The sequence below is a fragment of the Haliotis cracherodii genome, unplaced genomic scaffold (assembly GCF_022045235.1).
Source record: "Haliotis cracherodii isolate W230 unplaced genomic scaffold, xgHalCrac1.p SCAF_6, whole genome shotgun sequence".
Taxonomy (NCBI): domain Eukaryota; kingdom Metazoa; phylum Mollusca; class Gastropoda; order Lepetellida; family Haliotidae; genus Haliotis; species Haliotis cracherodii.
In genome coordinates, this window is record NW_027266319.1 from 39172249 (window position 1) to 39198189 (window position 25941).

The following is a 25941-nucleotide window of genomic DNA, read 5'->3' on the forward strand; positions in this document are numbered from 1 at the left end:
ACTAACACAACATCACTTGAATAGGTTTCAACAAAAGTAACACGACTTGAAACGCGCTAAAAATAATTTGTTGAAATATTATCCCCTCCTTTGAACAAAGGTGTCAACGGCGCTTGGTGCGCATTGCAGCGCAAACAATTGTAGCACGCAAGTATTGTCCCCGACCAAAGAAATCTTCCTATGCCATTGCGTACATTGCACTGAAATAGATTTCCCAACAGCCTGCACATAAACTGATGTGTATTGCGCATGTATGGTTACTGTGAAGAACACCCGTATGTGGACTTGCTGTTGTTTCGTGGAAGTGCCATTCCTTTTCCCGGAATTACGACTTTTGAGCTTGTCATGTGATATATGGTATTGATTCGGGATTTGTTGTGACTACGCTGTGAGTGCTAGCTGCGTAGAAGCACCTACCCGATGTACCCGACACGGAAGTGAATTACATTGATGCACCTTTGATGCGGTAGACAGGTAAGATATCATGTTGGGGGCACTTGGACATTGTAACGTTACCCTTTTGTTCATAAGGTGTTCTGTCCTTCAGACATGGCAAGGAACAGCATGTACCATTAACAATTCAAGGTTTTTTTTAAAATTCAAGATGGTTGAACTAGAATTATCCATAGGTAGAACAAACTGACATATGGGCTCTTGTCTACAACCGCGAAGAGCGATTTTCATGTTTTATTCAAGGATTCCAGTGTCAAGGAATGTGTTCCTATTGTCTTGTAATCAGATAAATAAATCCAAGATGGCATCCAGACTACTGCTGATAATTAGAGGTTATTATCATGAATATATGGCAGTTTTCATATCATACTTTAGACCCTTGAAGATCCGGGGTAGAATAGGTCTTTAACAAACCATGCTTGCCGAAATATATTGCAAAGTTCAGTAACATCAACACAGATTTCTCTCTGGTGCAACTCTATTACATATGGGCATATGTACCATGTCACACTGACATATCTACCATGTTACACTGAGATATCTACCATGTCACACTGACATATCTACCATGTCACACTGACATATCTACCATGTCACAATGCCCAAATCATCAATGCCTCAGGAATTGTAGTATGACTCTATATCATCGCAGGCTCTATATTATAGTGGTATCATAATCTACACACACTTTCGACCATCTTCCTGAGGCAAGGGAGTTAACTGTCTGTAAAAATCCAGTTTCCACCCTTGCCGTACTAGACAGCACTTATTGAGTTATGTTTTGGCTGGACTGACAAGTCCCCACAAAAATCTGTGAAGATCCGATGTAGAATAGGTCTCCAGCAACCCATGCTTGCCATAAAAGGTGACTATGCTTGTTGTAAGAGGCGACTAACATGACTAACGGGATCGGGTAGTCAGACTCGCTGACAAGGTTGATGCTTATCATCGTATCCCAATTGCATGCTCATGATGTTAATCATTGGATTGTCTGGTCCAGACTCGAATAATTTACAGACTGCCGCCATATAGCTGGAATAGTGCTGAGTGTGGCGTTAAACAACAAACAAACAAATCTTATTTATCTGCTTGAATTTCAGATACAAGGAGTGAAGTTTTTGATGTAGCACAGTGGTGAGCCATCCAGGGAGGCTAGCCATGAGTCAAGGTAGGTGGAAGTCTAGTCAAAATGACAGCAGTTTTAGACAGGTTATGTGCCAAACATTTATTGTGAAGTGTATATTTCAAAAAGCATCCTATGTATCAACAGTTAGATACATCGTTTAGCTGACTCATAGAAAGGGACCCGCTATTTGATATTCTGCTTCAAAACACGCAGTATTTTTCTGTGAAAGGCGGAGTTGATCTATTTAATGTGTTTAGGATACAGTGCATGTCAAGTTCACAATATATTTTGTGTCTGAAATCTATAAAGAAAATTAACCTTTATCTGGACCATCATTTTATTATAAATATTGTGTGTGCGTGCATTCGTGCATGTAAATACCAGTGAAAACTAAGCTAAATCTTGTGAGTACAATCAGGGCATTGTGCTGAATTTGTAAAGAAAATTAAAATACTCATTCTTCATACTCATTCATACAATTTCATATTTTGTTGGATGTTGCTATGGCCACAGATGAAGTGATAGTGACATTATATTTAGGAAAATGTTCGTGAAAGTTTCACTTTTTCGATGACAGTTGCTAATTTCATAATTTCAATTCGACTTTGTTGTAGATATGCATGATTTGAAAAACGCAACATTCCATTTTTTACCAAACACATTTCATATCATGGTGTAATATTGTGCACATCTGCAAGTGACAGACCTGGCAGAATCAGACATTCATGATTCCTTCTGCTATCTAAATGGTTTAGTCCAGTCAAGTGAATTCCTACGACAGTGAGCTTTCGATACAATGCCCCTCCATGTACGGCCACCTTGGATGCAGTGCAGGGCATCCCTTGCCACCTGGGTCTTCAGCAACCCATGCTTGCCGTAAAAGGCGACTAACCGTATCGGGTGGTCATGCTCGCTGACTTGGTTGGTGCTTGTCATCGATCTCAAATTGCGTGTATCGATGCTCATGATATCAATCACTGGAATTATTTACAGACTGCCATCATATAGCTGTAATTAATTAAGCTGGCATTAATTAACAAACAAACAAATCTTATTTCATCATACTTCCCTGTGTTTGAGTTTGATGCATCAGTAGAGCCCATTAGACCCAGTGTATGTACTGTACAATGCTACTGATTCTAATCTAGGTGTGATTGAACTTTGCCAGTCAGATGTCTTATACTTATATCCTCCAAATTTAGCTCTCCTTCACATCGCATGAGCTTGTGTCTCTGATTAGCGTTCGTCCATCACACTGCAAACACGAAAACGTAGTTTTTTTTCCGTATATGGTCATTGGACGGAAAAACGACTAAAAATTCATTAAAATTAATTAATTGGTGAGCGTCTAGAAAGTGTGCAGAAAAGGGTCGAGTTTTTCAAGCGTAAAATGGACGGAAAAACGATGTTTTTGCTCCGCCTTGTACAACTGTTAACGGCCAATCAGATGGCGCTGTTCCCCGACGCACGTGACTCCTAAGGCTTCCTTTCGAAAGCTTTAGGTTTCGTATTTCTGGCATGCCTTGCTCTAGTATCTGTCGCGCGCAGTGCAGCGAGATTTGCTGATAAGCCAGTTTTAGGATATGTAACATGTTAATGGAATTCAGGCACGCGCCAAGATGTCAAACCAAACAATGTTACCAAGTTTATTGTGGTAACATATCCCTCGGCTATGAACAGTTACCCCTATCGGAAAATGGGTTGTGTTTCATTTGGTTATAATAATAACTAATTTTTTAATGTGAAGTTTACAAGATATACGGCTAGGACGAGAGGTCGGTCACATAACGTTCTTCACGTGACTGTATTCTTGAAATGGCGTAAACACTGACTACTTCCACATTCCTGGAGAAAACCCTTGGAATTCCCTGGTACGAATTCATACAGAAGCGTGGTTGCATGCCCGTTTAAGGATACCCTCGCTACAACCCATCCCAGAGAAAAAAATTAACAAAAAAAACATCCAAACTATCGTAGTGACAATCTACAGCAATCTATGAATTTACCTAAGTATCTATTTAACACATCTTTACAATCACCTTTCAATGATCGGCCAATTGATCAGTGATGACAAAGGCTTGAAATAGCCACAGGTTAATTAACAACTTCGGAAATATCTCCCGTCACGTTTATCGTGTCGGCCATTTTGACGTATTGTACTTGATGTAAATGTATTACGACGCTCTGTCATTGTATTTGACTTACTGAGGTAATTCTGAAAAAGATCTTCTCATCTAATGAGGATATTATTTAGAATATATTTCTTGTAAACATACTAAAACATGGGGGGGACTATTTTATTCCGGGATGGCCTATTAAAGTTAGCAGTAAGTCAAGGCACCATGCGTGTATATGATCTGTTATTATATGTGTTTAAATTACGGTTTGGGGCGTTAATAAAATACACTGACGCAAGTATATTCTATTCAAATCAATTGGATAATTGAATATGCTTTTTTTTACATATTACATAACAGCACTGCACAACATTTGAACAGTTGCAGTAACACACTACGGTAATCGCATTAAACACCATTTTCAACTCTACAGTATTTCAGTGTTTCAGTTATATCACGGTGTACAGACTGATGTGGGATTAAAATCCGAATTGGTTCAGGCCATCCAACGGGTGTTCGGGAAAAGGTGAGCTTATCCTGCCACACAAGTGGCACCCGTCACAAACACATGCAAGGACAAGTCAATTGTTCACCTGAACAAAGCACGGAAACACACAATGATGCCCGTCCTCACTTTTACCGAGCATGTAAATTATATTGTCCGTCAAAAACATTGACGAGTATAAACAATATGTTCATTCACGTAATACATGTCATACATTTTGACAAAATGTATTGACTCGAAGCATTATTGTTAATCACAACGTATAGACTCGGCATGCAGATGAACTCATCACCCATCCCATTATTGATAATCCTTCTTGAAGAGCTATGAAATCAGAAGCTGCAACACTTTATCTTTTAATTGGCATGTCAGACTTCTATTTCATAACTCAGTTTTATTTGCAGGGATCACTATCGAAGGGACATTGTCGCGTTGTCGCATTGTCGCATTGTCGCATTGACGCCCTTACAAAAACAAGCAAAACGTGTCAAAATTAACAAAAGCGCGACAATTGGCCATTTGTCGCATTGTCGCGTGTTTGCATTGTCGCTCTTTGAATAATCCTTTTCTTTATTTTACAAAAGGGCGACGATGCCGTAACGCGACATTTTCAAGGTCAAAATATGTCTCGTTGTCGCATTGTCGCCCCATCACAAATGTGTATAAAAGGCGTAAAGTTTAGTTAATGTTACAGCACCTAAAAGAACCAAACAACTACAACGTAAACCCCCAACTCTCCCCCAAAACACGCTAAATAGTGTTACTCTCCTTCTAGCTTACATGCTAAAACAAATAAATCCAGATGCTAGCACTAAAGCCCTGCATAAAGTAGCTTTCAAACTCAAACTCACCACCCAAAACTATAAAGACTTCAATACAGGTTACCAACTTATTATCTCAGACATATAAAATAATCCCATAATACAACCAATCTCCAAACACTAAAAACCCAAATAATGGCAGGACTAAATATTTTTCAGTGGAATGCTGGCGGGCTTAACTCGCACAGCCACGAACTAAAAGCAAAATTTAAATTAAACAAAGGACCGCATGTAGCATGCATCCAAGAAACTAAATTCCCAAATAAATCAAAATTTAACTTAGCCAACTATAACATAGTCAGAACAGATCGTCCTAAAACCAAAACCACTAGAGCATCAGGAGGCTTAGCCATACTAATTAGAGAAGACTTAAACTATGAAGAGATCAAAATAAACACCCCAAACCTAGAAACCAACGGTATTCAAATCACCCTAAACAACAACAAAATAAACATCATAAATATCTACCACTGGCATCAACAAAAAATCCAAGCAGAGGATCTAAACATACTTCAACAAATAGGCAAAAAGTCAACAATTTTCCTAGGAGACTTTAATGCCCACCACCCCTCCTGGGGCACGGGGGAAAAAATAGATAATCACGGTAAAATAATCTCTGAATGGATAGAGGCCAACGATTTCGTATTACTTAACAATAACCAACCAACCAGATATGATAAAAGCAATAGAGACATGTCAGCTATCGACCTAAGTATATGTACCTCAGACTTAGCCCAAAGCACTCAGTGGGAAGTTCACGACGCCCCACTAGGAAGTGACCACTTCCCAATAAACATAACCATAGGAAATACTAACGTCCCCGACCAACCCGAAAACTCAGAACCCAAATTTAACTATAACCAGGCTAACTGGGATAAATTCCAAAATATCTGCAAACAAGCCAATCTAAACGAGATAGAACATAATGACCCAGAAACCTTCTGCAAAAACCTAACAGAATACATAATAACCTCAGCTAAAAACTCAATACCCTTTAGAAAAGTAAACAAATCAGGCAAACCCTCAGTACCCTGGTGGAACGAGGAAATAGAACAAACCAGACAAAAACGTAAAAAAGCCTTCAATAAAGCCAAACGCGACCATAACTACGTACCTATAGCCCACAAACTAAACCATGAGGTCCAAAACCTAGTCAAAATAGCCAAAACCAGGGACTGGAAAATTTTTTGCGAGGGATTAAATAACCGTACAGATGCCAGGACGGTCTGGCGCAAAATTCATGCCATTAGAGGCCTAAAAAGACACACAAAAACTCCTTATATAAATAACTCAACCAACCCCAGCGAAAAAGCAAATAACCTAGCTAAACACTTTTCGACCATCAGCAGTAACATAAACTTCAGTGATAAATTCCAAACAAAACCTCAAAACAGAATCCAAACCTACCAAAGAATTAAACGATAACCTAGAAATAAACCAACCCTTCACAATAGAAGAACTAAACTATGTACTCCAAAACAGGAAAAAGGGAACAGCCCCAGGACTAGACCTAACATCCTACCAAATAATCAAAAAACTCCCTCCCAAGCTACTCCAGTCACTACTCAAACTCTATAATCTAATCTACCTAAACGGCCAGGTACCTACCTTTTGGAAACAGGCTCTAGTTATCCCTATCCCTAAACCCGACAAACCTACAAACCAAGCTAACTCTTACAGGCCAATACCTCTGACCTCAAACTTATGTAAAGTAATGGAATCTATGACCAAAAATAGATTACAACACTACCTAACTCTAAACAACACCATAAATACAGACCAAAGCGGGTTCACTCCTGGCCGCTCGACTCTAGACAATCTCGCCCGGTTAGAACAGGAGATCAAAACAGGACAACTCAACAAACACTATACTACAGGCATCTTCTTGGAATTCTCAAAAGCATTCGACATGGTTTGGCACAACGGGCTAATTAAAAAACTTTAAAAAATAGGACTAAAAGGACAAATCGTTAACTACATCCAGGACTTCCTAAATAACCGAAAAATCACAGTGGGTATAGACCAGGTTCTATCGGACCAGTGTCCCCTAGAAAACGACATTCCCCAGGGCAGCATTCTTAGCCCAACACTCTTTAACATAATGATCAATGACCTCTTCGAGGCCCTATTCCCTAAAATTAAAACATCCAAATTCGCAGATGACAGAGCCCTCTGGATCCGCACAAAAGGTATGTCAACTTCCCAAAATCTACTCCAAAAATCCCTAAATGAAATACAGCAATGGGCAGACAAGTGGGGCTTCTCCCTAAACTCCGAAAAAACTACAGGAATAGTCTTCAAACACCGAAAAATGAAACACGCCACCCCAAATCTTAAATTAAACAATAAACCAATTAAGTTCCAAAAACAAACCAAATTCCTAGGGCTAATCTTCGATGAACACCTAACATGGGAGACCCACGTTAAAAACTTAACAACTAAATGCAGCAAAGATCTAAACGCACTAAGATGCCTCACCGGCTCCAACTGGGGGGCCTCCAAAGATACTCTACTCTCTCTCTACACATCACTAATTAGGTCTAAATTAGATTACGGATGTGCGATCTATGATACGCTTAGCAATAAACTAACCAAAAAACTAGACTCAATCCAATACCAAGCTCTTAAAATAGTCACACGTCCCCAACATGGCACCTCTCTCACTTCACTTCAGGCCTTAACAGGAGAAATGCCACTAAACCTACGTAGGCAACACTTAACCCTTAATTTCTGGGCCTCGTCCCAATCAAACCCTCTCATCCAAAACCTCCTAAACGAAAATATCCGCCCTCGTAATCCAGGCTCTAACTAGGAAGCACCCTTTACATACTCCAATATCTCAACGAATTTTCAACTACCTAAACGAAAACCAAATAGATAACCTCCAACAAAACTGCAAACCATCAAATATATTTACCCCAAAACTAAAAATCCCCAAAATAGACACATCTCTGGCAAACTCAATAAACAAACAAACCGATCCAAACATGGCTAAATCCACCACACTAGCTTACATACACGAAAACTGGCCAAATTGGTGCCACATCTACACAGACGGATCTTCCGATCCGATCACAAATCGCACAGGTTTCGGAGTCCACATAGCACGACCAAATAGGAACACACAATCTTATCGACTCCCAAACAACCAATCCATCTTCACTGCAGAGTTAATGGGCATAGCATCCGCCCTCCATAACCAACATGCTAAAAAACATAAAAAAATCCTAATACTCACAGACTCACTAAGTGGACTACAGGCCCTCCAAAATAAAAACACCAAAAACCGCCCTAAACTCATTAACCAAATACTCAAAAGCGCAAATAACAGAGGCAGGCAAACAAATAGCATTTATCTGGATCCCAGCCCACGTAGGAATATATGGAAACGAAAACGTCGATCAAGCCGCCAAAAAATCCCTCAAAATTCCTGAAATAAGCCTTAATCTACCAATATCTAAAGCAGAGATCAAAAGCATTAACAAACGTAAAATCACCCAAAAATGGCATAAGACATACCTAAAAACAAACACACAGATAATCAAAATCCTCAAAAAACCTCTAACCAAACCTAAAATCCTCCATCCATCCAAGAAAATTGATAGAATAATCACCAAACTCCAAACAGGTCACACCAAACTAAACAGTCAACTCCTAAAAATAAAAAAAACACGCAACCGGGAAATGCCCACACTGCCCACACCTGGAAACAATAGAACATGCGCTCTTACACTGCACGCACTACCAAACCCACCGAGCAACACTCCAAACAAATCTAAAACTAGATAAAGCCATAACCCTAGAATCAATCCTAAATCCACATAACAATATAGACAAATTTAAAGCACTAGGCGTATACTTAACTAAAACCAATCTAATGATCCGCATCTAAAAACACTCAACCACACCACATAAACAAACAAACACACACCAACACACTCCCTTAGTACACTACCACACCCCTAGGCATGTATTCCAAATTTCAAAATCTCCAAAACTTATATAAGCAACCACTAAAACCCCCCTCTGGTTGCAACACCTTTATTTTCCCTTCAAAACCACGCTAAATGGCCCGACCGGGCCCGTGTGCGAAATACGCTCCAGTCGGAAAGCGCACGTTAAATCTCCAAACGTAAGTAAGTAAGTAAGTAAGTTAATGTTACAGTTAGGAAGCGGTAACCAAGTTACATCTGTCGTAGAAGTTCAACCTGATACATGTAAGTCTTGAAATGAAAACACAAGTCCGTCCGCAAGTCCATAACGTTATATTGTGTGCTCTTCTCTAAAAGTGCTTAGTGTTCGACTCCAAGTTCCAAACACGTAGTACCTCATCAACAATCCACATACCTCTAGTGCAGTGGTCTTCCGGAAGATCTTACTCTTGACCGCATTAGACAACTGACGTGTGCACGCCTGACCTGTGACCTCGTTGCAACCCTCATGAGGTGTTTGCCGAAGGGAGAGGGGTAGGAAATGTGTGCTCCGCCGTCATATATCACTGGAATACTGCTGAGAGCGGCGTTAAAACAATTTGTTTTCATAATGGAGCGCTGCAGTCATTTAAAATAGAACCGTAAACATATGTAGTACCAACTCACTCACTGTTTCGAATATTCAGCAGAAAATATATTATTAAACAGGTCTTTGGGAAGAGATATCAGATATCAGCAGTCACAGGGATGATAAAGGACCCCTCGCTGATTAGGTTCTTGTTTACTTAAGAGCAGAGTTGGCCATGCTAGATGATATAACCAAAATCCAGGAGCTCCGGCGGGGGGCAATCTGGTCTTGTTAGTGTATGGTATGAGCTGTGGCGTTGACCCAAGAGAATAATGTAAAAAATGAGACCAACTCAAGTCTATAATGATTGGGAAAGTCTAGATTTCCACAGCCCTAGCCTGAAATTAAGAATTGTTCTAGGCTCCATTTTAATTGTATTATGTTCATTTTGTAGACATGGACAAACCAGGAGAGAAATTGATGGAATATTAATACCATATGTTACCACTGATCCAGTTAAATTCATCACACAATAATATAATAGTATTTGACTTTACGGCATTTGATTATTAGGGCATGATCATGTACATGTTCACTGTAGTAATTTACACACCAGTCAACTTGATTATAAATTTTATTATAGTGTAGCGCGGCATCAACGATTACTTTATGATATCCTCACTTATCATCGATGTATTGACATCGAACAATGGACGACGATTCGAAATTCTTATAAATAGCTTCAATAGGGACAGCACCGGTGTCTGTACAATTTTCCTAGTTAAAAATATGTCTCTACAAAATATAATCTGAAGCAGACAAGAACAATATTTTTTTAATGCTTACTTTCATGGATAGAATTGAAGCAATCTAGGCTTGCCAAATCGTTCTAGACTTGAGCTGGATTCCTTTTAAATTTATTCTCTATGGTCTGGGAGACGAACGGGCGTCAGTATCGCATGGAGAACTGGGACATCCTGAATCAGTGTAATCGGATATGTTATTGAGTTTCGGTTTGGGGCTGTTTGCTGAATAGAACAAGGGCTCACGATCAAGGGCACAATGTAGAGATTAAATCATTACCACCTCTCTTTATATCAGATATGTTATTGTGATTTGAAATCTCTTTTGGAGAATTGCGAGTTATGTATACTCTGTATTCTTTCGTCATGGTAGCATATATATTTTCTATGGTGCATTTTGAATTATCCACAAATAATGATAACTACAATGTAAACCTCTCTTTGGAGATATACAATAATACTACTGAAGGGCATATCTGAGAAATGGGACTTATGGACAAATATTTCTTTCTTAAATACTACCCGTTACAGGCATTCTGATTCTGATTCTGAGGCTACTCTCATAAATGTCATGACGCATTTGAGGCCAGGGTTCTTCTATACTCGCATTAATGTGCTGACTTAATATTGCGTTAATTTCATGATTTACAGTATTCATGAAGAACATTTCACGTGGGACCAACAGAGGGAAATATGACTATCGACTATTTTTTTATATTTAGCTGTCTCAAACGATATATTGGTTTGATTTATTGTTATGGTATCCTCAAAATAGGATCCGTTTTTTTCGTTTTTGTTGTTCTTTGTGTAACGCCGCACGTAGCAATATTCCAGTTATATGACGGTTGTCTGTAAATAATCGAGTCTGGACCAGACAATCCATTGATTGATATCACGACCACCGATCCACGCAATTGAGATACAATGACATGCATCAACCAAGTCAGCGAGCCTGACCACCCGATCCCTTTAGTCGCCTCTTATGACAAGCATAGTCGCCTATAAAGGCAAGCATGGGTTGCTGTAAATCTATTCTTAACCGGATCTACAAAGGTCAAGTGGGATTCAACTGATATGTTAAGATGAAAAAAAAACTGAATTATATGTGCTGTTTACATATCAAAGTTTGTCAAATTGTTACAAAATGTTTGGCCACAGCAATTCAAGGCTACGTATTCACAACTTATTGTGGTAGGCACAGTATAACTCATGAGTCTGGACTGAGGGAGGGCCGTATTCCTCCTTGTGGGTCACCTGCTTAGCAATATGGGACGGGAAAACTGCAGGGGTGAGGGCAGTTAAGTTGATGGTACAGACAGATAACAGAGATCATTTTACAAATGTGAAACCTCATTCCACAAAGGAAGAGGCGAAAGCTGAAACTTGGTGAGATTTACAGAACAAAGGCAGTTATTTCTAGTTTCTTACTGACTCTCGAGGATACATTTAATAAAAATTCGTGTGTGCGACACGGCCACCAGTCACTAAATTTGGGTCACAATCTTTTTGTCTTCCTTCATTTGTCATCTGAAATACCATCCCTTCGTGCACTTGTGCTTCCTGCTCAAGTTACCAAACACATCCTGTTTACGTACACATGCAAGATATATATTACGCCGAGGAGAAGTTACGATTATACGTTGATACGTCTAACTGCTGGTCTGGTACGCAATGTCATATTTCTTATCGCCAGGGATCACAGGTGTGATACCATCTCCCTCAAGGAGACGTCTGATTAAACTCTTTGCTTCGTCTAGCCCAAACCGGTAACTGGTACCACTAGCAACGATACAATGGCGTACAAAGACTTACAATGAGTCAAGCATCCGTCACTCGATTTCCATTTTGATTGATTGTTTGATTGTTAGATTGATAGATTGATAGATTGAAAGATTGATACATTGTGAGTGAGTGAGTGAGTGAATGCCTGTTTCACTGGTATGTCCGGATCTGGGTACGGGTCACCGGCTTAGCGTCACCGATCTAGAAATATCTATGAAGGAATAGGTCATCCATGTGGATAGCGTACTCTCGATTAATGTATTCAGGAACCTTTCGTGAACAACATTTATTGAAAATGCTACCGAAGAATCAAACAACTTTAAGATTTGGCTTCTGTGGTGGAATCATTCTAATATTTCACGTAACCGTTAACGTACTTCTTGAATGTTGTCACGCCATTCATTCAGACAGATCTCGAAGATATGTTAACATCTATGCGAGGACAGCGGATTAGATATCGCGAGGCCGGTTCACAATCCGTAAAAGCATGTGATATGCCATGAATAGCCCATTGCATCTACTGTACAAAGACTTTCTTTTGTACATGTTGTCACAGAGCCACAAACTTAGGTCAATGGATCAGATAAAAGCAGGACTGCTGGAATCGGTTGAGGTGAACTCCCGATGACATAAACTCCTACTTGACAACCGCTTTAAGAAAGTGCCGCCATTCATGTACACAGCCCTGTGGATGAATGAACGACCTAGCGAGGCCAGTAGCGCCACCTAGTGAGATATAATGGAAGAAGACCAACCGAGAGTTGAATCTTGACATACTCTGGTGCCATCTGCAGAACCTTGGTTAGCAATGGCACAGTGATTTATGAGAGTTTATGTGAGTCGGATTTTACGCCGCCTTAGCAATATTACAGCAATATCATGGCGGGGGATTCCCACATTGTGCCTATGATATGCAGAGAATCGAACCTGGACTTTCGGCACGAGGAGCGAACGCTTTTACCACTAGGCAACGCCAGCGGCCTTGATCATATGATCAACTCATGTGTTTTCATTTTTCAAATGTTAAAGTTTGCAATTACAGATGATATTTATCACCACTGTAAAATCCAAGGACATCAGCATATCATCACGGACAGGTCAAGGTCGTAGCTAGAGACAGTCACACTTTACTCTGCTCTCCAGAAAATGTACCTTTTCAAGTAAATAGCACAACATGGGCAAGTGCAGACTATACAACAAACAGCATCTGGAACTCAAGACAACAATTCTTCAGTAATATTTTGATGGATAAGGTCAACAACCAAGAAAATGGACAATCATTCCATGGTAGTGCCAACCCAGGGAGCTACAACTGACAAAGATGGCGCCACAAGAGAGAAACCCTACACCATAAACAGGGCCAAGGCACTCAGAGCCAAGATGGATGCCACAGAGAGGGAGGCAGTACAGATCAGAGAAACAGGTGGGGGTCTTTGTTTGGACATGAATACTGGTACCTATGAAATATTCAGACACAATTGTGATGCATTCTTCTCAAATCACCTCAGCGACAGTATTCTCAGTGTTGATAAGAGTGGGGCCAAAATAGAAACAATCTATAAGGTAAACTGTTGTGATGCACAGTATACCATCGACCTCTACCACACAAGCAGTTCTGCTTTGGTCAATGGAAAAGCCACTGACACATTCCGATATACTCACCTACTGCTCATATTATCACAAGATGACACCAGAGAAGGTAATAAGCTATCGATTGCGCTTCAAAAATTTCTTGTGAAGAATCAAACCAAAAATGACAATCCATGCCCAGTTTGCAATATACAAGATGATGAGGATCACCAGATCATGTGTGACACATGTGGAGGATGGTGCCATCAATCCTGTGACAATTTCACAGACGAAGAATATGCCGAGCACGTACAAAACCCAACCCTGAAATTTAAATGTACAATGTGCAACAACAACAATCTGAATATCACCAGCCAGCAAAGTGCACGTGATATCAAGGACACTCCAATATTCCATCGGAAGAAAAAGATCATTAAAGCAAAAGGGAAAACACCATATTTCAGCACGAAAACACTGCGGTCAAACTTTGCGAAATCAGACGCAAGAAACACGTTTGACATCCAAAACTTGCAAACAAAGGTGTATCAAATACAAGAAGTGAATAACTCTTTAGAGTCAAAGCTATCTGTAAGCTCAAATCAATGTTGTGAAACATGCAAAGGCGCCGATGAAACTGTAAGACAACTAAAAGAAGACATGAAAACAATGGGAAACCATATCCAACAACAGAGTAAAGAAATAAATAGACTAAAGGATGTGAATTGTGGGGTGGATAAACTCAGAAGAGAAAACACAGCCCTGCAAGACAGAATATCCCATCTGGAGCGGATTATAACTGACCTCAAAAGTCACATGCTGATGTCACCTGATACTGCAGAAAATGTGCCCCAAGCCACAAGTATCCCTCCTACCACAGCAGCCTCCCCCCCCCCCCCCATACCCATACCCATACCCATACCCATACCCACACCCATACCCACACCCCCAACCCCACCATGTCATGAATCCCCTCCCAAGGCTCAAGCGGTCCCTCTCTTACCCCTGCACCTACGCAACAAGAAGCTGAACAAACAGGGAGACAGTCCCAACCAGCAGGAGGGGAATCTGACCCGGACGACGTGGTCAGCTTCACTATCAAAACTGACCATGAAAATACTCCTTCTCCCAGGAGCAGACAACTGCCTGTTACAGTGCAGCATCTCATTGTGGGTGATTCCTTACTGAAGAACCTGAAGTAGGAGGAAAATCAACAGTGAAGGAAATGCCCATGTTAGGACCTTCTCAGGTGGCACATATGAAGATTTAATATTATTTGTGCAGCAGCAGCAAAGACACCTTGAGACCGAAACAGTGACATGCCTTGTTGGGTCCAATACCTGCGTCTGGAAATGTGATATGCTCCCTCAAGTCGAACGACTGCAACAAGCTTACACAGAGAAGTTCCCAAATGCTAGACTAGCCTTCTGTGGTATCCCTCACAGATTGAATGATCAAGGCCGCAAATACAACAGGAATATTTGGAACCTCAATCACATAGTGGAACAAATGTGTGCTGAAAATAGCTTTGACTTTATACCCCTCGATAGCTACTTCACTGACAAAAATAATTTTGCCAAAACCTATCTTTATACAGACAGTGTGCATCCAAATACATTGGCTCTGCTGTTATGGGCAAATATATGAAGACATTCATATACAAACATGGAAAAAGAATGCATAAACTTGTAAATCTGACTAACTCTCCATCATCTTCGGAGACAGAAAGCAGGAATACTAGTTGCAAAGGGATTTCACATGATGATGTAACAGCTCAAGCTGTGAGCTGCACAGAGACAACAACTCCTAGCATCAGCCATCCAACAAAGACTACTGAACACACCAGATCATCTCCACCTGCTGTGACAAGACATACCTCGATACCAGATGTCAACGAGGATCCACCAATACAATCACAAATAAACCCCCAGACAACTTTTTCACCACCTCCGATGTTCCCTTGGGCACAACCACCACGACCATGGCCCACAATGATTCCGCCCCCACCCCCTGGATACTCACCACCAAGAATATCACCATACTGGATGGGTAATCCCTACGTGAACTCCCTTACCAGTAACATGACTGCGTCACTGTTCTTGTGGAATCCTTGGGGACCTCATTGTGGAGCCTGAGATGTACAGACTTGTTTGTGAAATATTGTCAGCATTTTTGTTCATACATCTTATTGGCATTAATCTCAGTTTGACTATTATTTCAGCAAACATTTGGATGATATATTTGGACTCAGATATCCATATGATATAGTTAGAGTGTATCCACTTATGTTTTTACATCATATATTGCTTACCATAATCTCTATATTGTATTTGCCCAAGTGCCTAGTGATTAGCTATTTCAACGTTACAATCCAAAATGACAAATTCACTAACTTTTGGCTTTTGGAATATACAGGGACTAGCCAACAAGACTAATGTACTTAGTAGTGTAGAATTTCCACATTTCCTAGGCTTAACAGAGTGCTGGATTTGCCAGGACGACATAGAAGATATTAGAAGTAGATTTAACGGTTATAATGTTATAGTTAATCCAAGAACGTGTGGTGTAAATACTAGAAGTAGCATATCTAGAGGTGGCACAGCTCTTATGTACAGGAAAGAGTATCAGTCTGCGATTCAAATTCTAGACAGAACTGATGGGGACATGCTGTGGATAAGAGTCAGTGGCAAGGCACTAAATTGTTCCCATGATATCATCATTGGAGTTATATATATACCTCCAGAAAATTCTAGCATATGGAAAGTGAAATCACAAGACCCCTTTGCTTCTCTTGAACAACATCTAGCTAGTTATGGTCAAATAGGAAAACTAATAGTTGGTGGCGACTTTAACGCAAGAACGGGAACCTTAAGTAATCAAATTACATCAGAGCGAAACAATGGCCATTCTCCCCTACCTTGGCTAACTAACTACCCCTTTCTTCCCTTAAACAGGAATAACACAGACCCTGTGACAAACAAATTTGGACGCAACCTTATTCAAACCTGTCAAAATACTAACACTTGCATCCTAAATGGTAGAATAATTGGTGACTTGTTTGGAAACTATTCATCCTTCCAATATAATGGCTGCAGCACTGTGGACTATATCATAACAAAGTGTGAGGATTTTGGATCTTTGAAAAGTCTAAAAGTACATCCACTTACACATATGTCAGACCACTGCTCTCTGTATGCAACTATGACATTGTCATTAAAACCAAAGCAAGGAAGACTCAGTCTAAAAGACTTTTCAAGTTCATATGGAAGGATGATTCAAAGACTACTTTTAGTAATAATCTGCTTTCGGTAAATTCCAAAATTCTTTCAAACAATTTCCTCATTACTCCGCATGAGAACTCCCAAAGTGGTATTGGTGATGCTACAGCCAACCTCAACAGTATTCTACTATATGCAGCTCAGGGGGCTGTAAGACTTGTCCAAGTAAAACAGATGACAAAGAGAAAAAGTAAATGGTTCAACAAAAATTGTAAAGAATTAAAAGATATAATGCAAGTCGCATGGCAGGACCTAGCAAAGGACCCATATGATAGAAATAGACAACATCAGTTTTATAATGCCCGTAAAAAGTACAAACATTGTAGAAAATGGACAGAGAAGAAATATACGGAGGATTTACTAAACAAACTTGAAACTTTGTCTTCAAGAAAACCACAGGAATACTGGAGGCTTGTCAGGGAACTCACTGACTGAAAATAACGTTGATGAAAAACAAGCTGAGATATCTACTGAGGAGTGGGAAAATCACTTCACTACGCTAAATTGCGACGTACAAGATAGCACAGAATTTCATTGTAATATCTCAGAATCCCTATTAAATCAGGACACAAGAGAAAATAAACAAGAAGATAAACCTGGAATATGTAATTCTCAAATAACAGCCTCAGAACTTTACACTGCTGTGAAGAAATTGAAACGTGGCAAATCTGCTGGCCCAGATTTGATTCTGAATTAAATGATTTGTAATTCTGTTACTTTATTGGCCGACCACTACCTGAAGTTATTTAATATGATTTTGGACAGCGGTATATTCCCATCACAGTGGAAAACATCCTACATTGTTCCAATACACAAGAAGGGGGATGTTGACGATGTTGATAACTACAGAGGGATTGCCCTCGGATGCTGCCTATCTAAATTTGTGCTCGCTATTATCAACTCGCGAATCATATCGCACGTGGAATCATCCAAGTTGTTTGATAAGAGACAGGCTGGCTTTAGAAACGATTTCAGAACATCTGATAACATCTTCATACTACGGACTCTGATTCAGAAATATAAGAAGTCTAAGAAGAAATTGTATGCCTGCTTTGTTGATTTTAGTAAAGCTTTTGACACTGTGTGGAGAAATGGTCTAAGACAAAAGCTACTAAATAACAACATTAATGGGAAAATCTATAATCTACTTGATAATATATACTCTACACTTTATTATGCTGTGAAATCCCAAGAAGGCTCCAGTACCCCAATTTGTTCTAATATTGGTGTCAAGCAAGGATGTGTCTGCAGCCCTACCCTCTTCAGTATCTACGTAAATGACCTACAGGATTACCTCATGTCAGACAATTCTAACAATGCCCCCCTACTGAATGATAAGGCCCTAACCCACTTACTATTTGCTGATGACCTTGTACTATTTTCATGCTCTGCTCGTGGTCTGCAAAACAGACTTAACAGCCTACAGACCTTCACTGAACATTGGAAACTTAAAGTTAACTTATCCAAAACTAAAATAATTGTATTTGGGGGCTCCTCAAAAGAACATAAACTTCAATTTAAATTGGGCCATCAAATCGTTGAGGTAGTGCGAGCATGATATAAGATCAAAAGTTCACTGGAATCAACTCCTCATCTCCCAGCAGACATTCTCATTCGCTTGTATAATGTCTTAATTGTACCCATTGCCTCATATGGAGCTGAGGTATGGGGCTGCAGTCTTCTAAGACCCTCGCATGAAATGTATCATAACTGGTCTAAACAACTATGTAATGAGATCACTATAAAAATAGCAAAGCAGATTCTAGGAGTACCAAAAAAGTCAAGTAATATTGGATGCCTCAGTGAATTAGGAATGTACCCTCTTACTTTACAAATATATATGTCCATGTATAGATATTACCAGCGCCTGAAAGGCTTGGAATATGACGGGCTCTTATTCGATGCGTACCAGGAGGATATTCTCTTCGCCTCACAAAAAATGTCCTGGACATCCTCTATCAAATATATGATGGCACACCTACTTCCCAAGTCCAACAGTGAAAATGCCCCTTGCTCAAAATTCTATGAAGCTCTTCAAACAAAATTTAGAAATATATTTCTCATTGAAAGTGACCAAGTAAACACTGATAACCCCCACAAACTTAGGCATCTAGGACTTATTAAATATAAATTTGAACTTAAGAAGTATGTTTCAGCTGTAAAATGTAAAGATCATAGATTAGCTTTAACCAAATTAAGACTCAGTTGCCATAATCTGGAGATTGAAAGAGGCCGATACACTAACACGCCTGTCGACCAGAGAATATGTAAATTATGTAACCTAAATAAGATAGAAGATGAGAAACACTTCCTTTTGAACTGTCCAAATTATCAGAATCAAAGGCAGATACTTCTTCGAACACTAGACTTACAAAACTGCCAAAATGATAATAGAATCTTAGCAAATATCCTGAACCCCTGTCCTGAAAGAGCAAAATATGTTTTACAAATTATCTCCGACATGTTTATTAAAAGAACCTCACTTATAGACAACATCTAGATATGACCTTATGGTTATTATGTCCTATTTATACAGTATCAGCATCATTAAAGTACACGCTGCCAGCCACCTCATGATATATATATATATATATATATATATATATATATATATATATATATGTTTATACACTATGAATGAAATAATATGTAATATTTATATATATCTATAATTTACATTATGTATATCTACCTTTCATGTTGATAGTTATATTTATTCCATATGTAGATAGCTTGTACCCTGCCCTACGAGGGTGTTCTGTACAATATAAAAATTCTTGATTCACCATCACCACCATCATCATCATCATCATCACCATCATCATCGCCGTCACCATCATTATCATCACCACCACCATCAGCATCAGCATCGCCACCGGTATCGTTATCACAGGTATATACGGTACTCCCCTTAAAGATTAACGAAGGGCATCTATTTGATCAGGGGTTAGTTAAATTTCTATAACAGCTGGGGGTCAGTATATCCAGTTTCGGTCTGTGCAGAAAAATACCAAGTCGGTCAGCTGTGAACACGGTTCTTCAGCATCGGACATCAGCTGTCCTTGACACGCACATTTCAGCGCATTTGAAGCTACTGAGAATGCCCCCTGCAGAGTTCCACGAACATTCTGTGGTAGCGCTCGCGGCGGTGTTGACCAGAGGCTATCAGCAGTATTGCCTGTCCAGGTTATTTAGGTCCGCTGTGTGTGTGTGCGTGCGCGCGTGTGTGTGTGTGTGGGGGGGGGGGGGGGGGGGGGGGGTGAGAACGGGGGATAGATGATGGATTTAACAACAAGTAAGGTCATCTTGAGCGGGACGGTTTTCGTAGGCAATAGATGGATTAGCATATGAACTATGATTCTCTTAAAGTAGAAAAAGATCCACGATGTTCGACCTGGTGGAAGTATGAAATCAAACCGCACAGCATTGGTCTTTGATTGACTGTGGCGTCAAAACAAACTCATTCATGTACTTGATCTGAATGTTCATCTTAATTGTTATGGATAGTCACGGAGCCGTGATCCAGAGAACAGGGTGTCATTAGATAAAAATGAAGTAATAATAGGATTACCAGAAAAACGGGGTATAACACCCAAGCCAATAACCTCCCCTCAGGAACACCAGAGTAAGTCAGTACAAGATTGAAAACTGCCCCATAAGTATATTTGACAGGCTAGTCGGGTATTGTTACTTGTATATGTGAAAACAAAGTTATCAAAATTAATAATTAGCAAAACTGATGAAAGTCACCAATAAACGTGTATAAGTGTTATATCGTCACTGCAAAAATAATGAGTGTTGTCTTTAGTATTAACATTCAAATACGTGATATCTGTATTAGCGATATTGTTTACGTTCCACCTGTGAGTAAGCGTTAGCCTTACTATCTCGTAGTATAAATGTTGCAAGAAATTGTATTTCTGATGACATCACGATACAGTTTTTTACGATGCATCACGTCCTGCACCAGCGCTTGATAACAGCCTTGTGTTTTGGGTGTTTCAGTAGTTTAAATTGCTGTTCTTGATGTTGTTGAATGAACTTTGATACTATGAACAATATAAGGTTATATGAGAGTATGACTTTAGAATGGTAACATGCGTTAATGTATATCTGATATAAATATATATATACAATAGGATGACATAAATAGAACAATGAGTAGTACGTCCAGATTAGTGTATAGGCAACATTTAAAAGTAGATGAAAGAACACAATCGTCCGGAATACAATGTATAATTTTAGTGCACTTCCATGGGACTATATAGCATACAATAAGCTTTCGGGGTCGGTTTGGGTCGGTTTGGGTGGCAGCTTATATATCCATAGAGTAGGTTCTTCTCGGAATCTCCCATATAACTGGGGCTCCTCTTCAATGTAAATGGAGTTACTTGTTTCTTTCAAAACTATACAGTTTTAGAGACTAAGCATTAGTCTGAATAGATATCACCAGTTTGGAATTTGAAACTAATCTGTTTACAGTAACAGAACACTGTTTAAGTGTCATGTACAAATGAGAAAGTGGAATCCCGTCATTTAGGCGGACGAACCTTAAAACTATTAGTAAACATTAAAATAAGCAATATCGGGAAAATGTATATGCATATACTATCTGGCAATAAACACCAAGATCACCTTCTACAAAAATAAGTTTTTAAAAGACGGTTGATATTCTTTTGCGTATTTGACGATTATATAACTTTCGAAAGTATAAATCCTTTTCCTATACTCCGACGTTCCTGAGCCTTGCGCTTTCCTAATTATTTTGACTAAAATTATTACCGTTATCATTGTATTTGTTAATGGGAAATACGCGCCGATCAAGTACGTGCCATAAATTAAAGCGACATTGTACGATTCCGAACTCATCACGAGACTGTGTTTATGAATCACTGTCAAATAGTGGTGACATATGGTGGAAACAATACGCGAAATCGCGCATGCACAGAACGGAAAATTTGGACAAGGCATTAAGCAATCCGCATGCGCAAAACAATTGATTTCAGTACTTCCGCTAAGCGCTTCGAGTACAGCGTCAAACTCGGGCATGTAATCTAACACGCGAGAACTGACCAATGAAATCTGAGAAATAGGAATACCGGTAGACGCTGTTGCTTGATTGACAATGTCAATCAAGAAAGGGAGGAGCTGGATGATATCGTTCTCTCCCAGTAAATTCCGATGTCAAATAACGACGTTATTTGGACGGAAAAACGATGGTTTGAAAGCGTCTAAATAACGTCGTTTTTCCGTCCAATGACCATATACGGAAAAAAAACGACATTTTCGTGTTTGCAGTGGATCAGTCATTCCGTCTGAAAACTAACATCTCTTCACATAAATTTACTACTGAACCTATCAATAGATGTTCACAGTTCATGTTCTACATATCTTTGGCTACATATTAATTAGAAGACATTTCATTTTGAAAAATATAATATGGCTAAGAAAGCAGCTATTTTTAAAAAAATACAGCCTTCACACCAGCCCCTTGTTCTCAGAAGCCATGAGACATATTGTCAGCTAACCTGGTCCTCAGGACCAACGTGAGCTTATGCCATAACATGACGTCCGTCGGCCGTCCATTGTCCGTCCGTCGTCCATCCATTGTCCGTCCGTCCGTATGTCAACATTTTTTTCAAACGACTTCTTCTTTTGAACCACTAATTGGAAATAAATGAAATTTGAGGTCAAATAGGGGTAATTTGGCTATATTGCTTTAAGCGTCTTCTCTGGAACTAAGAGAAAGATATCAACCATATTTGGTTGGGAGCATTCTCCGTTGGTGAGGATTCAAAATTGTATAAATGGAGGGCTGACCCCCCAAGGGACTGAGGGGCGGGGCCAAATAGGGGTAATTTGGCTATATTGCTTTAAGCGACTTCTCCTCTAGAGCTAAGAGATAGATATCAACCACATTTGGGTTGAAGCATTCTCCAGTGGTGGGGATTCAAATTGGAGAAATGGAGGGTCTGAACCCAGAACATACAAACATAACAATAACATATTATCCCCACCCTATAATAAACAAATACATTGTATACATTTGTTTGTTATGAAGAGAATAATACATTTATGCCAATAGGATTCGCCCTGGGGTCCAGCCTTGCCGCTGGAAACTTAGATCCTGGATCATAATATGGAAACGGTTCAGATCTTTATAAATATTATAAGAAGTACATTTTCATGCAGTCTGATTTGCCATCCACCCCTTTTAAATGCTGACAGAGTCAAAATTACGAAATATTTGCAGTATTATATACATGTACAATGCAAATGCATATTTTGTCATGATTGCATAAATATCCAGGTGAGCCTATGGGCCTCGTGTTTTCAAGTGTTTACAATGTTCCATTATATAAGTCACGAGTTAAAGTTGAGAACATGACCGCAAAAAATAAAGAGAGGATTATGGTATTTCCATACCATAAATACCATATATCAGCAATCACAATTGTATTATACTAGCCTTTGGGGAGCAAAAGACATATTTTTTATGATTATGATATTTATGGTATGGAGGCACATTGGGGTATAATTAATCTCTTTAGCAGTTAATGTGATTCTTAAAATAAGTTTGTTTAAGACATAATTTTGCTCAGTGAATTAACCTTAGAAATCACATATGAATAGAGCGGTGCCAAATGGTTTGCATCCATGTTTGTCTGCAGGAACACCCACACAAGGGGAAACTCCTATCAACACTTACTGGGAATGAACTTAGCCAATAGTTTATTGAGCAAGCATACATTGCATCTCTATGTGGAGTTTAAAAGTTGTTACATGCAATGTGACCTCAGTTGCATGTCTATCTAATCATGCACTGGCGACATATGGATGTGTTCAGCGCCAATATAATATACACTGCATTCTTGTGCATAATAATGAAAATTAATGAATCGAAAAAATATATATGTATATTAGTTCCCATTTGTAACCATTTTAGCCACTTGAATTACAAGAAAAACAAAATAAAAAATGTATATAAAATAAAAGTGCTTTCGTAAACTAGTGCTTGCTATAAAATGCGCCGCTGCAGGCTATATACTCGGACCCCATGGTACCGCGGCATTCATCGTATCGCGGCATTTGTGATTTCTGATAGTTCACGCGGGACACGCCTCTTAGCGGCTGTCTATTAATGCAAATCGGTAACCAGGAAGTGCTCACTTCGTAAACAATTTCAATTTCCTCGGAATGTTCCGTCTGCTATAAGTAAGGAGTTATTAATCCGTCAATATATATTTCTGGCATCTGTTGTAATATTGCCTTACCCCCATCTATCAATGGCCAACGATATAACCCGCAGTTCCCCAAGTAAACTTTCTCGATCGACCTGAACTAGATCTTCTGCATATTCATGGCGACTAATGAGGTAACGGAAGTTACGTAGTCCGCACATTTTTTCCCGCTCTGTGCCCAGAATCTATCGGGAGATCATAAGGGCCATAATGCCAAACTTAGAAATACGTTCTTCACTAGAAGTCAAAAGATAAATACATACTTTGGGCATACTAGGAGTGCTTTATATATATTTATTGTTGACTTTTAACATTTTTCCATTTTGTGACAAATTATTGTCATCCAATTTTTTTTTAAACAATCTTAAAATATCATTTCTGATATTTTGTTGTTGACTTACAAAAATATTTTTCTCTTACTTTTCGGTAGAAATGCATTGAATACCTATTGCTGAAAACACATTTAGAATTTTACTTGTGCTGTCTTTGCACTTGTCTGGACAAATCACTGATGTCTGGCATGATCATACCAAGTGGTTGGTAGAATTATGTCCTCTTTTTGTCCAATTCGGACCTCCATACACAACTTTTCTCTGTACCGCGATACGATGGAGTTCTCACCCTTGTCAAACAGAGCGCGAGGCCCGGCTTTTACTCGGAGCTACTAATGTGAATAATGAACTTTTATCAGTAAAATATGCATTGTTTGATAAAATGAATGATATCTGATACAGAGAACACGAATAATCATAAAGGTTAGTGAGTGCATTTTGTTCTGTTTAGCGTACATGACAAGTACCGCGATACCCCGAGGTTGCAGGCTATTTAGTAAACAAATATTCAAAACTCTCAACACCGCTGGGCGTATTCAAAGACCTGGCATGTAGAGATGATAGATCACTGGGAGGAGCTTATGCACACTCGCTGACCCGTGATGACACAGGACATTGTTTCGCTGGTGAGACTTGCCAAAAATACTACAAATTACGTAATAGGATACTGTCACGTGTTTGAAAGGCTTGTGGTACTGTATTCTAAAGGTAATTATTTGTAGTGATTGGTGCTTCCACACTCGTATATTGGGTTACATCGGATTGGCCACCCGATGTTACTCGTATGTTTCCGGGTGTGATCGAGGCACGTGATCAACTTACCCGCCAAATCTGACAGGTGACAATCGACAGATTGAGACTAGACAGCCAACTGAACGGACAGAACTCACAGAAGCTTATACGTTCTCGATCTCCCCTTCATCAAGCTTACGCTGTAAGGTAAGCACCTTTCCCTATCACTAGGCTTTCACAACAATGGCGCTGTGAACAGGATTAAGCCTATTTGTGATATTGGTGACAAAAGTAAATATGTCACACGACCATGGGAAAGGACTGATGAATGGGTCACGTGATGTCCTTATATAGAGCAAAACTCGCAGTATGGAGCGTTTTGAGCTTTTTCATTGGCTATTAGAGTAATACCCCAATGCTCTTTAGTTTTTATATTTATCACTTTTCGGCCGTAAAAACATACTCGTAATGTTAAATGCACAGTAATATCAAAGGGTGTTGATGTATCCACTATCCATGTGTTTTGATCATGTCAACCGCTGGAAGCTGCATGCTTTTCACCCGGCGTATTACGTGTAAATTTCATGGTGTTGATTGCAGTGTTGCTTGTACCTAGCTGTCAATCACTGTCACTGGGTGCATGGTAACGCTGTAACAACTCCCATGGCTTTGCGTGTTTTGTTTT

At 39.5% G+C, this 25941-nt stretch overlaps 1 protein-coding gene across 1 annotated transcript in view; it reads left to right on the forward strand.

Moving 5' to 3' along the window:
* The first annotated feature begins 405 nt into the window (after positions 1-405).
* Positions 406-25941, forward strand: part of LOC139444902 (sacsin-like) — a 73423-nt gene continuing 47887 nt past the window's right edge. The window contains exons 1-2 of the mRNA XM_071225908.1: positions 406-474; positions 1554-1621. Of these exons, the coding sequence (XP_071082009.1) occupies positions 1612-1621 (10 nt within the window). The 5' untranslated portion in view covers positions 406-474; positions 1554-1611. The remainder of the gene's footprint in view (positions 475-1553; positions 1622-25941) is intronic.